The sequence below is a fragment of the Salvelinus namaycush genome, chromosome 41 (assembly GCF_016432855.1).
Source record: "Salvelinus namaycush isolate Seneca chromosome 41, SaNama_1.0, whole genome shotgun sequence".
NCBI classification, from domain to species: domain Eukaryota; kingdom Metazoa; phylum Chordata; class Actinopteri; order Salmoniformes; family Salmonidae; genus Salvelinus; species Salvelinus namaycush.
This window is the reverse complement of record NC_052347.1, coordinates 12833978-12847810: the sequence shown is the minus strand read 5'-3', so window position 1 is coordinate 12847810 and position 13833 is coordinate 12833978. Positions and strand designations below refer to the sequence as shown.

At 47.1% G+C, this 13833-nt stretch overlaps 1 protein-coding gene across 1 annotated transcript; it reads left to right on the top strand.

The window, feature by feature from the left end:
* On the top strand, window positions 1–13738 carry LOC120034165 (xylosyltransferase 2-like). The gene is made up of 11 exons (XM_038980615.1): window positions 1–140; window positions 4767–5298; window positions 5874–6049; window positions 7381–7583; window positions 8217–8297; window positions 9003–9219; window positions 9525–9701; window positions 9839–10095; window positions 10315–10510; window positions 10784–11117; window positions 11376–13738. The coding sequence occupies exons 1-11, from the start codon at window positions 9–11 to the stop codon at window positions 11702–11704; spliced, it is 2634 nt and encodes an 877-aa protein (XP_038836543.1). The 5' UTR covers window positions 1–8; the 3' UTR covers window positions 11705–13738.
* Window positions 13739–13833: the final 95 nt, after the last annotated feature.

The window sequence follows — 13833 nt, the reverse complement described above, 5'->3', positions numbered from 1 at the left end:
TTGGAAAAATGGTGGCCAGCGTCAGAGTGCAGAAGCTCCTCCGACGATACAAACTAGCGATTGCCGCCGCGTTAACGATTCTTCTGATTCAAGGGCTAGTAGTATGGAGTCTGAGAAGTCTCGAAGAGGGCGAGGCGGAGGTAAGAAAGTTTAATTTGACTTTGTTTAGCTGGTTAAAATAAGATTTGGTCTCTGTAAAGCTGGTAGCGGTAGTTAGCAAGCTAGCGTGCAGTAACGTTACTATGCTAACGTAAACGTTAGCTAGCTGTTTCTAGTACTCTGTAGTTAACTACAGTAAAGATACTGTAGTTAACCAAAGCTAGTTCATAGTAAGCTTATTCCGTTTATTATAGCTAGAATTGCACATTTAAACCAATTCGCTAGATAAACCACACCAGACTAGTGAACCACTTCTTTGGCCAACCTGTCTCCAGAATTCAGGTTCGACGTTTCCTGAGTGTAACGTTACTCATAAGAACTTGTGTATGAGGTCATTGTGTTGTAAACTGTAATCTGCCAACCAGCTAGCAAGCAAATATTTAAAAACAGGTCGCATTGTTTTGGCTCTCATTTCATTCTGTTGTGACTTGGCATGTCCTTGGATGAATGTAGATTGGTTCTGCGACTGTCACTTCAATTAGCATTGTGTGACTGTGTCGTGTAGTGATGAAGAGAACGGAAATACATGGCGAAGTTGATTATCGGGTTTGCCAACTGGATTAATAAATTCGGTGATTATTCAAAGTAGGTGTCAAGAAGACTAGCCAGTATAGTGTCAAGAAGACTAGCCAGTATAATGTACAGTTATGACATGCAACGAGTTGGAGCGAGCGTATGGAATGTGCGGTCGTGCTTCCCTCTGGCTCATCTTTACTTATCATCCTTGGACCAAGTTATCTGAGTTGGCTCATGGGTCCATTGCATACCATAGCCATCTTAGTCATTTACTCTCATAGTTTGAGTCACAATTTATTGGTCTTGATATAACCATAGTAATTGACTTGTATTTTTTCCAAGTATAAAACTACACCTGAACTATTTCTAGGTAAACAACACATTTAACCAATTTGGTCTATTTTCTAAAGTACATTGAAATAGAGTGTCTGAACCGACCTGTAACATACTTATCCATGGGAATCTTGGCTCTCCAATCTCACATGCACACCTGGAACACTACTAGAGGCAGTGGCCTGGAACCTCCCATTTCTTCTTCAAATAAAGTCACTGTGAGCTGTCAACAGATTTAGCCACGGGGGCTTGCATTTAGTTATCATTTGAGGCATTGATACAGATTCCGCTTCAGGAATGTGTGCTGAAAGAGTCGGAAGTCCCGCTCTGCCTTTCATGATGTTACTTGTGTGTGCGTAACCCTCCAGACTGATCAAATCAAATGTTATTGGTCACATAAACATATTTAGCAGATGTTATTGCGGGTGTAGTGAAATGCTTGTGTTCCTAGCTCCAACAGTGCCGTAGTATCTAACAATTCACAACAATACACACATCTAAAAGAATGGAATTAAGAAATATATAAATAGGATGAGCAATGTCGGAGTGGCATTGACTAAAATACAGTAGAATACAATATATACATATGAAATGAGTAAAACAGTATGTAAACATTATTAAAGTGACTAGTGGTCCATTATTAAAGTGACCACTGATTCCATGTGTTTGTATATAGGGCAGCAGCCTCAAAGGTGCAGGGTTGAATAACCGGGTGGTAACTGGCTAGTGATTGCTATTTAACAGTCTGATGGCCTCGAGACTGAAAAATAGCTTCTGTCTCGGTCCCAGCTTTGATGCACCTGGATGGTAGCGTGGTGAACAGCCCGTGGCTCGGGTGGTCACATAGAGCTGTCTCACTGAGCTGTGCATACCTGGAGGGAGAGGAAGCATCTAAGGAGGGGCCCAGAAGAGGTACTGTGCATAGGGTGGATAGGTTTGCTCTGGGACTCTTTGGACTCTGTGTCTGAACTCTGTGTTTCACTGGTGATGGTTTAAATCTGTTATTTCATGGAGCAAACCCACTATTAGCCATTCCCTGCTTATTGTGTTTCTATGTTACGTCCTTTCTCGCAATCAAGAAGATGTTATTACTTGGACCAGTAGGAACATTACATAATCTGTCTGAATCAATAACAGCCAAGATGCAATGAATGCATTTCCCTTTGGACGGACACAGTGTAAACAGGAAATGTGACATGACATGAGATCCCTCTGAGAGCAGGATGTTCCCATTGTGACCTCTAGTAGATTGCTTTAAAACATATTTCTCTCCATGTTCATTTCATGAGGATGCATCCAGCTCTTGCTATCACTTCAGTCCTGAGTCAGCCAGCCTAAACAAAGGCACATGTATACGCCCCCACCGCCCAATGGTGCAACATCATTTTGAATCTTATACCTACACCTGACATACTTTTTTGTTAGGTAAATCATGTGATAAATTAGATAATTGGGAGGCTGGAGGAGGCATTTTTACAGTTCCCATGTGGCTCAGTTGGTAGAACATGGTGCTTGAAACATCATGGTTGTGGGTTCAATTCCCATGGGGGAACAGTATGAAAAATGTATGCACTCACTACTGTAAGTCCCCCTGGATAAGAGTGTTTGCTAAATGACTGAAATAGGGAAAAAAATTAACACAATGGCAGTGGCCCTCCCTTTTTTGAGTGAGTGGGTATAGAGCTGGGGCCTATGTAGGGCTGAGTGATTGGACTGAATCCCTCTCTGCTCAGTGGCCTCGATGTAACTCACATCTGCTCTAATCAGAAGCTGGCTGCTTGCTGTGCATGTGTGAACACAACCACATGCATCCTATTATAGCCCCCACAGAAAAGGACTTGAGAAGAAGTGAAGAAAACCGCACACTCAGTTCAGTCGTCCCCAGTCAGTGGCTTCATAAAGAGCTGCTGGGGCGTGCTGGTCCGCTCTCCTCACATGGTGGTGATGGCAGTGATATGGCTTCAACTAATTAGAACGAAAAAAATTTAAGAAAAACCCGCCTTTGGGTTGAAGCATTTCTGACGTGAGGGCGTTAATTAAAAAGTGAAAAATAGGGAAAAGTTTAATTGAAATCGCTGTGTTTTTCTTCAATATGATAACATAACATTGCCCAGATAAGTCCACTTACAATTTGGTAGCAGTTTTGAACCAGTGAACCACCAGTAGAGTAACAGTCTTTTAAAATATGGACTTTTCTCTCCAAACTCAACTCTTTTTTTTGGCCCTATGTGATGCTTTTCAATAGACTCCATGACGCAAAACACATTCAATGGGGCTGGGCTGTAATATCATTGTCGACAAATGCTTTTTTAAACTGGAACACCATTTGTGGTGCACTGGGTGATCAGTAGCTGTGTTGTTTGGATTGGCTACTGGCTGGCTGACTGGCTCTGGCTGGCTGGCTGGCTGGCTGGCTGACTGGCACTGGTCTGGCTGACTGGCACTGGTCTAGCTCCCTGTGCTGTCTGTCCCAGGCCATAGCCTCTGTTCCCACAGTCTGCTCTGGTCTGTCTCTGTGCCAGCGGCGTGTGGCGAGGGCCCACTCTGGGCCATGCCGTCTGAAAGGGGCAGGAAACGCACGGCCCACTCCCTGTTTTTCTATCCCCTCTCCGGGTGCATATTTTGAGGCCTTTCTGTACAATTCCAATAAGCTGTGATATTTTCCTGCCAGAAGTGAAAATAGCTGGGGGTTTGATGCTTTCGACGCATCCATTTGTGGAGGACCCATTTTTTTGCATTCCAATAAGTGTGTGGTGAGCAGTTCCCCCCCCCCCCCCCCCCCCCCCCCCCCTGTTTATTTCCACTAACCACCAGAAACACCCTTAGAGCAAGAAGAGTCATGATGGTTTTTTGTGTTGTGATTTGCTGGAGTTGCTCCGAATGAATGTGTCCCTGCCCCCCCCCCCCAAAACACACACACACACACACACACACACACACACACACACATACATACATACATACATGCATCCCCTCCTCCCCAGGTAGCCCTGGTCCTAGTGATGGTGGAGGGCCATTGCTGTGCACTGTACAGTTGAAGCGGCAGGGGCTCAGGGCTGGGTGCCGAAGTGGGCAGCGCTGAGTGCTCCTTGGACTGCAGGGGTGGCTGCTGATAAGGCCACTTGGCCCCTGGCCGACAGTGATCTTATTGGGCAGCTCAGAGCGTGGTAACCCTCCAGCTCCCCCTGCCTGCCTGTCTGTCGTTGCCCATTTACAAGCCTCACTAATTACACATCAGAGGACTTCTCTGTGTCTCACACACACACACACATACACACACTCCCCTTAGTGGTCTGATAAGGACTCTCATTGTAGATGTCAGCATATGTCCAATTTCATGTGGTGTAACTGAATGTGTACGGTCCATGCATGCGCTGTGTGCTCTGTACTGTGCCCAGGGTCTGACTGAGGTTTATTGAGGTCACTGCGGTGAATCACTGCCTTCATTACCCACCTGTATGTTGTGCCTTTTCTTAACTCTGTCTTTCCTTGATTACTTCAACAAAAGGCAGAGGCTAAAAATAACCCAGAGCAGAAACAACACACACTGTAAACACATCTCGCCTCTGGTGCTCCTGCTCTGTTGTCGACTTGTTGTTTTGTTTGTTCTTCAAGGGTGAATCATCTCCTCATTTCACAAACACTATTCCTAATAATTTGATTGGTCCCAGTATGTTGTGTAGTGTATCGACAGGAAAGAAGGAGAATGAGAATCTTCTCTGTGCTAACTCTACCCCCCCCCCCCCCCCCCCCCCCAGAGGAAAACACGGCGGTCTAAGCTACCTGACCACAACAGCCAGGACCCCAAAAGGGAGGTGGTGGCCTGGGAGAGAAAGAACGCCTTGTCTGTGAGGAGCGGGGCCCGATGGAGCAGCAGGCTGGAGAGTACGGGGGCCACGGCCGCCAGCGCCCTCCGGAGGGGCACCAAGCGCCGGGGGAAGCATACCATCAGGGTGAAGGTGCCCCTGGGCCAGGGGGTAGCAGTTGATGGCGTTCCCCCCCATGACCCCTCCAGCAGCCGTAACTTCACTGATACCCGGAGTGGAGGGGAGGGGGCGGCCAGACTACCCCCTCCAGTCATGCCAGGGGAACCGGGCAGCGTGGAGGGGGCGCCCCAAGCGCCCAGCAGCGACTTTGTGCCCAAGTGTGACATCATGGGCAAGGACGCCCTGTCGGCCCTGCACCGCGCTGGCTCTCGGCAGTGCCGCCAGGAGATCGCCAACATTGTGTGCCAGCATCAGGCCGGGCAGCTCATGCCAAGGGTACTGCCTCAGTTCTGCCCGCTGCACGGTGAGACACACCCCTACATAGCCATCATTCCTCTAGAGATCAGAGACTAACAGCACATCCAGACAGACCACACACTGCAGACTCTTAATGATCTATAGGATATTTTTTCTCCCTGGTACATTTTTCATTTGTGTCTTGGAAGTGCCTCCCAAGACTAAATTTGTGCATGAATATTACATTTGCAATTCCATTTCTTGTTTTAATGTAAATAGATGTCCTCAACCCCCCCCCCCAGATAGCATATTTTCACGCCACCCCTCATCCACCTGTAACACAGGGGTTTGAGGACAATATATTTTCTATTATTGGACAGTTAATCAGTCCCATGTGTATCATCCAAATAATCTGTATGCAGAGACTCATTCCCATGATCCTCTCTCTCATCCTGTGTTGTGGCTGTATCTAGGCTATATCACAACCGGCCATGATTGGGTGTCCCATAGGGCGGCGCACAATTGGCCCAGCGTTGTCTGGGTTTGGCCGGGGTAGGCCGTCATTGTAAATAAGAATTTGTTCTTAACTGACTTGCCTAGTTAAATAAAGGTTACATTTTAAAAATGGTGTCCTCCTCCCAGGTTTTTCCAGCCCGGTCCAGACAGCTGATGAGCTGGACAATGACCTGTCCAAGGTGGAGAACCCGGTCAGGGTGGCCTTCGTCCTGGTGGTCCACGGCCGGGCCATCAGGCAGCTCAAACGCCTCATCAAAGCCATATACCACCGAGACCACTTCTACTACATCCACGTGGACAAGGTAACTACTGGCAGACATACACACTACTGTGATGGCTTCAAGAAGGATTTCATCTTGAATAACAACATCCAATAAAAAACGTTCACAAAAAAGCATTACTTAGTTTGAACTTCCCTAGATGCACCATAAAGTCTCTTATGGCTGGAAATTGTATTTTGTCATTGGGATGATCTGGTTTGGCTGGCTCAGTTGAGTGTTGAATTCAAGCAACTATCACGCAAAGGAGATACAGAGGGGGTAAGATTAAGCTTATGCTTTATCGTACTCCGGACGTTCCTTGTTAGCTTATGAGTACGCCATGATATGTGAAATTGCTTCTCTGGTTCTCATATGCTGGCAGGGGCTCTAACCTGGAGGGTGTCGCTGACTCGTGCATGCTTGATGAGGTCACTGTTTTTCGTGTGTAGTAGAGTCTAAAATAACCCTCAAGTAAGGAAGTGTTTGGAGGATTAGACAGGATAGAGGGGTTTGTCTGGTTACTGTGGGAGCTTTAAGAGGTGGCTGTCTACACAGCTGCAGAGCCATCGAGCTCAGAGCAACAGTTTAACACTGCAGAAGGGAAAGCACTGATAAATGAGGAGTCAATGGGCTCCCACTGTCGAGACTACACTAGACGCTAAAGGCCCACCACCTTATCGCTCCTCTCACTGGGACGGGTAGGCAGGCGCCTTGAGGGATGGGACAGGATGGAAAGCAGGTCAGGCTGTTCTGGAGTCCTTCCACCAGGCAGCCCTCCTCTCGCTCTCTGTCTCTCTGTCTCTGTACCAGCAGAGCAGGCCACTCTCTCCCTGTGTTAGCCTGGAGCTGGGCCCTGTCACAATACTTTCTACCTGCTCCTCTTCTCAAAGCAAGAATCTGATCTCTCAGGCCTGTTGTCACCCACCCTGCTGCAGTCTCCCCCATCCATCGTTCCCTCTGAATGATTAATCCTCTTCTTTACGGTTTGGAAGTAGCCTCTTAGCTGAGTTCTTCTTATTCTTTCTTCGTGTCCTGCTGCCAGAAGAACCTACAGCTATTTCATACCAGGAGATTTCTATGCACTTGCATGTTTTTGATTTAATGAGTATGTTTACATGCACACTAATATTTCAATATGAAACTGATTATGGCAGTAGGCAGATTGTTACCTTAAGGTGTTTACATGTACTAATAATTTGAAAGATTGATCAGAAAACCAGGTGGTTTAATCGGCGTATGCTTACTTTGATTTTGACCTTATGCCAATAAGTAAGGTGTTTACGTGACTAATGCATAATCTGCCAACTGCCATAATCAGTTTAATATCAGATTATTACTGTGCATGTAAACGTTCTGTCTCCTAACCCCCCCAGCGTTCCAACTACTTGCATCGGGAGGTGCAGCAGATTGCCCAGCAGTACCCCAATGTGCGTGCCACGCCCTGGCGCATGGTGACCATCTGGGGCGGTGCCAGCCTGCTGAAGGCCTACCTGCGCAGCATGCAGGACCTGCTCTCCATGCTGGACTGGAATTGGGACTTCTTCATCAACCTCAGTGCCACTGACTTCCCCACCAGGTCAGTGACCACAACACCACTGTCATATGATGGGCTTTGAAACTATTGTTTAATGTTTATGATGGTTAATTGACATATGTGTGATGAAGACTGTATTCCTCCTACCACACAACTCTGTCTGTTTAGAAGAAACATGCTCTGGATTTGTAGTTTTTCATCTGTGCCTGTCTGAGCTTTTGCGATGTTTGATTCAATTATTCTGTTGACCTGCCGTGACTTTGACTCCTATAGCTACAAGATAAAGGAGAGCCACAGTTCCTTCTAGATGAAAGCCCATGCTGTCATGGACTGTTTTGGTCACTGATGCACAGAGACAGACTGCTAAATCGCCTCTTTCTTGTCAATCAGTTCTGGGGTGGATTTCTGAGGCACTTCTGAGCTGCTTCCAGAGCAGTGGCCAATCCTCCTGAACCATCCCAGGGTTTAAAAGGGGGAATAAATGCACACGGAGGAGCCGCCGCTGCCTCCCAAATCCTGCCGTCAGTGGCTAATTCCACCCATGGAAAGTCATCGTCCCCCCTTCTCTGCTCCTCGCACCACGCTCCAGTCAGCGTTTTATTCCCAACCTAATCCTCTCTTCTTTCCTTCACTCCTTTCTTTCTGTCTTCTCCTCGGCCTATCGCCTTCCGGCAGGACCAACGATGAACTGGTGGCTTTTCTGTCACAGCACAGAGACCAGAACTTCCTCAAGTCACATGGGCGGGAGAACGCGAGGTAGGGAGTTTAGTTAGGAAACCTCTGACTCACAGCCTCGTCAGTCTGTCTGACACACTTGGCTCTCACTGTTAGTGTCTGACACGGCTCACATCGGATGAGATTTTCCTCCACTGCTCTTCTCATCGAGCTTAGCTTCACTCAGTATGATGTAATGGTTAAGCTTTCATGTTGGAGAACAGGACTAAGATGTTGGAAAGGAAAATGAAAGGAATGATGATTGATGTAAAGCTTCTGTTTGATGTTTATTTTCCATATAATCAAGGACAGCTCTATGACAAACTATTTAAGATCAGTTATTATTGCGGAAGTTAGGAAACAAGGCAACAGGTTGTCAATGAACTTGCCTTGTAAACTAGGGGTTAGATAAATAACTCTTAATCACTGTCTTCCCTGTGCTGTGTTAATTTTGGCAGCTATTTTAGATTTAGTCTTTTGACTAAAATAGCTTTAACTATTACTAAAATTACCAATTTGAGTAATTTCATCCTTCCTAGTTTTAGTTATCGGTTTAAAACTCTAGACTGAAGTGGCCGCCTGGTAGCTGTGTGTGTGGGAGGGCCAGGCAGATCAGCTCAATCAGAATGCGCAACTGAAAGATCAATGAGAATATTGCATTATATTATGCAACGGCATGCATATTTATGATTGGACAATCTTCTGTCAGTTGTTGTTGATGAAACGAACACTGCCTATGACCTCCAGGTTCATAAAGAAACAGGGTCTGGACCGGCTGTTCCATGAGTGTGACAACCACATGTGGCGGCTGGGTGAGCGGACCATCCCAGAGGGCCTGGAGGTGTCTGGGGGCTCTGACTGGTTCTCCCTCACCAGGCGCTTCGTAGAGTATGTCATCAACTCCCAGGATGAGCTGGTGGCGGGCCTGAAACAGTTCTACACCTACGCCCTGCTCCCCGCTGAGGTAATGGACAGGGAAAATGACAGTGACTGCTTAAATCACAGCCTCTCTGGGCAGTAGAGGTGCTAGACTGAAGAGGGGGACACAGAGAGTTTAGCTGCCAGTTAAAGTGGGTTGGTTGAGGTCATATCTTAATATTGAATGTTGTACACTAGAGTCAAAAGTATTCATTTTATGATTTGAAACATGTCTGGATTGTCTTCATTGTTCCGGAATCCCTGTGGAGATGGTGAAATGTTGCAATTCTATTTACAGTAAATGTCACATCCCGGTGTTTGAAATATTAATATAATCCCTCTTTGTTCCAGTCCTTCTTCCACACAGTGCTGGGGAACAGTCACATGTGTGACTCTCTGGTGGACAACAACCTGCGTGTTACCAACTGGAACAGGAAGCTGGGCTGTAAGTGCCAGTACAAACACATAGTGGACTGGTGCGGCTGCTCTCCCAATGACTTCAAACCACAGGACCTCGTCAGGATACAGGTCAGCCAGCCAGCCAGCAGAGGGCACTGTTGTACCTATCATGAGAGTTCAAATTCAGTGTCCTTAACGGCTGCACTCCTCCTCAGCCAACAAGTGTAGTATTTAACCTTGATTCTCATGTGTCCATTCCCCCACAGCAACTGACCCGGCCCACGTTCTTTGCCCGAAAGTTTGAGTCCACGGTGAACCAAGAGGCTATAGACATCCTGGACACCCACCTGTATGGACACTACGCCCCAGGGACGGTGGCCATCAAGGCCTACTGGGAGAGCCTGTTTGAGCTGGTGGACGGGGTGGGCTCCCTCAGTGACGTGGCCCTCACGGCCTACTCTTCCTTCTTCCGCCTGGGCCTCAGGAGCCTGGATAGCAGCCAGACCAGCCTGGAGACCTGCAGGTGAGGCCCTGCCCTGAATACTACAATTCTTCCAAATGGTAGATTCAGAGTGGAAGATTTCACTATTACTTAGACTAGTTGAGACTCAATAGATTGATTTCTCCAAAAGAAGGACAACTTAAGTCTGGGTTTAATTATTGATGAACACACTAAAAAGATATCTCAATTTATTTGACCATCTCATATTGTCTATTCAAATCTCTTCCTCCTTTTGTGCAGGTATGAGCCAATAGGCTACCCGGTGTCGGTGCACCTGTATTTCTACGACGAGCGTTTCCAGGGCTACTTGGTCCGTCAGGAGGTGCAGAAGGTGGGGTCAAGGGTCAGGGAAACGGTGGAGGTGTGGGCCGTGCCTCAGGCCACCATGCAGCTGGAGAACAACCTCAGGGAGTTTGAGAGGCTCAAGAACCTGGAGGTGGGTGGAAGCTGAGATACATATGTCTATCTGTATTTCTATGGGTATTGTGTACAGTCAAGGCTGATGCAGTTTAGATAGTGGTGTATGACAAGGGCTGAGACTACGGGTGAACAAGTTTGTGGACCTAGTTTGATGACGAAATACCAGTACATACTGTAGACTAGATGTTGGATACAAATGAGCAAGTTAGAATACCAATAGGACAACAAGGATGCAAGACTGCCCTACCACATTGATGTGAAATGTTTGTGCTTATGTTTCCCCCCTCAGGTGGGCACAGAGTGGGACCCCAAGGAGAGAATCTTCCGGAACTTCGGCGGTGTGATCGGGCCGCTGGACGAGCTGGTGGCGGTACAGAAATGGGTTCGGGGGCCCAACCTCACTGCCACCATTGTGTGGATCGACCCTGCCCAGACGGTGGCGGCGTCTTATGACATCAGTGTGGATGTGGACACAGAGTACACGCAGTACAAGCCCCCGCTGCAGCGGCCGCTCCGGCCCGGGGCCTGGACAGTCAGGGTGCTGAGGCTGTGGGAGCGCGTGGCTGAGGCTCGCTTCCTCGTCATGCCCCTGGCCTTCAAAGGACGAGAGCCACTACGCCAAGGTGAGCCTGGTGGTTTGAGGGTCTGGTAGTTCATTACTTTTTACCAGGAAGTGAAGTGTTTCCAAGGGGAGTGTAGTTCAGGGTAGTTTGCCCCTTTGGTGTTCTGTTTGATTCAGTACAGCCATTCAGCCTCTGTATTCAAGTCACTGGAAGACTCTCAGTATGTATTTATGTATCAGATGAGGATGTTGCGAACTGATCCCTAACAATCCTCTCTCCTTCCCTTTCCTCCTCTCTCTGCCACCCTGCCTGATCCAGAGGAGGACAGCTGGCTGCACGCGGGGCCACCAGGCAACCTGTACCTGGAGCAGGGCTTCCAGCAGCTGAGATCTGTTCTGAAGCTTCCCCCACAGGAGCCCGCCCTGCAGGAGGCCCAGCAGAGGGCCCAGCTGGTGGGCAAGCCCCTGGAAGCCTGGGTGGACCGCACCGTGGGGGCCTTCTGGGTGACCGGGGACCTGTGCTCCACCCTGCCCTCCCCGGGCCCCTGCCCTTCCCTTGGCCCCTGTACCAAGTCCACCTGGAGCTCCCTCGCCCCAGACCCTAAGTCAGAACTTGGCCCTGTCAAAGGTGACGGCCGGATCAGGTAGCCCCCCGGACAGGAGGCATGCTGGACTACGGGAGAGGGGATTATATGTGAGCCCTGAGAAGAGAGAGAAGGATGTGTGAGCTCAGAAGAGGGGAGGATATGTGGGGTCTGGTCTCTAAGGCTAACTCATAAGGCACATAAATAGACACGGCTTCTCCCTACATACGCTGAGGAGTGGCTATGCTCTCAGTTTAGAGGCTACATGCCCTTTTCAGAGGAGATGCGTGCTGGAAATTTGCACATGAAGACTGCAAGGTTTTTTTGTGTTCGAACGTCATTGGTCGTTACATGGACAATTTCTGTTATGTTATCGGTCTGCATATAAGTCTTCATTCAGGGTCTGTGTGTAGAACTTTGGAAAGAGGAGAACCCCACCCGCATATGTTTGAACTCTGTTCAATGCACAGTTTTCTTCTGCTTTAAGGAATTTAAAGCAGTGGCCAACATTTTGACAGTGGCTAAATGCTGTGTTGTATTGTTGTCAGAGGGCAGTGGGTCCTCTGGACTAGTATCTTCATGCTTATTTTCAAGCATTATTATCAGAACAGCAGCAGCAGATGGGGGAAGTGCACTTTACTGTAAGACTAAGGTTACACAGGACAGGGTCGATCATTTGTTGGAGCTTAAAAGATCAAGGTGGAGGTCGTCACAATGGTGACATGGCATCCTCTTCACTTACATGTCTTTTGTATAAAAGTGCTGCTAGAATGTTGCGACGTCACTATCATATCACATATCTGACCCAGCTGGCTCACCTGGAGGAGGAAGAATAATGTTCTGAGTTACCAGCTGGGAGACAACAGAGTTAAAGTTGGGAGAGAGTCCTCGTCTCTCATGAGTTCTGTTTACTGTGACATATCATGTTTGTTTCTTGACCATTGAGATGTGAAATGTCTTTGTTGTCCATGATCACTGCAAAGCAATGCCACCGGGGGTTTTGTGTGTCAGAGGAAGTGCCTAACTGATGTGGGCAATATTCTAGGCTACAGTGGCCTGGCTCTCCAGTGTGGCATCATCATATTCACAGTGGACTACATCGCTTCTCAATGGGTCTAGTCACAGTTATGCTATATAGGCCTAGCTAGAGCCATATATTTAGAGTTTGGCAAACTTTTAGAATATTGAATATTGTTCTAATACTAGACAGTCATGCAAATACATCATAATGCAGAAACCTCATTGGCCCAACTCTCTAAATACATGGCTCTGGGCTAGCTGCCTCTTCTGTATCAGTGTATATGCAGCGCAGTACTGTCCATGTGGTCTATGCTCTGTATGCCAACAAAGTGAAGACTCTTCTGTCATCTACCTACCACTTTTTAATGTTACTGGTTGTCCATAAGCATTTCTACAACAATGAAACTCCCGTCCAAGACGGGTCAACATGACTATTTCACGGTCTGGTTAAGAAATCGAAGCTGCCTTTACTTTGTTAATATGAACTGTTTTTAATAGGAGAATAGCTTCAAGACGTGCACTTATTTCCTTTTTAGACAATTCTGAAACCCTTCCCTATACCTTTGTTTTTAATTGTAATGTTTTAAAACTAAACTGGCTGAAACTCCTACTTTTCTTTTTTTTTTTTTTCAGTCTCTGCCACTGAGTTTACAAGTGACCTTGTTTCCCTTGCACACTTGCTTCAGTGAAGCTTCCATTTAACAGAAAGAATAGCAGAGCACCGTTTAGTGTAAATGGAATAGGTTATTCATATTTTAGTCTTTGAGAAATCTAAATTTGTCCATCCATTCAATATCAACCCCTCTGTCAAACTATTGAGAACCACTTCTTGTATTATTATTTTTTGGATACATCACACTTCATTCAATGTCACTTCCGTCCATGCTGTATCACCCCACAGCCCACTCATGACTCACTCTGATGATGATGACATAGTGGCACTGGCTCCCTGACTGAGGCATGACAGTGCTGGACTGGAGAGGGGAGTGCTGGCCAATCACAGAACGCCTCTGGTAAAACATGGCAACAGGTTGACTGGTGGCACAATAACAAAAAACAAACGAATAAAAAACATCTAATCTTGTCCAGTCTTGCTTTTTTGGGGTATTTCGTTTTTGACTAGTTGATTGAATTAAAATAGCTGAATGAAATGTATTCTGCTAGTGAGTAATA

Bases quoted from the DNA above. Each gene is read 5' to 3' on its own strand.
- LOC120034165 (XM_038980615.1), top strand. From the start codon at position 9: ATGGTGGCCAGCGTCAGAGTGCAGAAGCTCCTCCGACGATACAAACTA. The intron at 5,299-5,873 runs GTGAGACACACC...TCCTCCTCCCAG, and splicing joins TCAGTTCTGCCCGCTGCACG to GTTTTTCCAGCCCGGTCCAG. The intron at 10,096-10,314 runs GTGAGGCCCTGC...CCTTTTGTGCAG, and splicing joins ACCAGCCTGGAGACCTGCAG to GTATGAGCCAATAGGCTACC.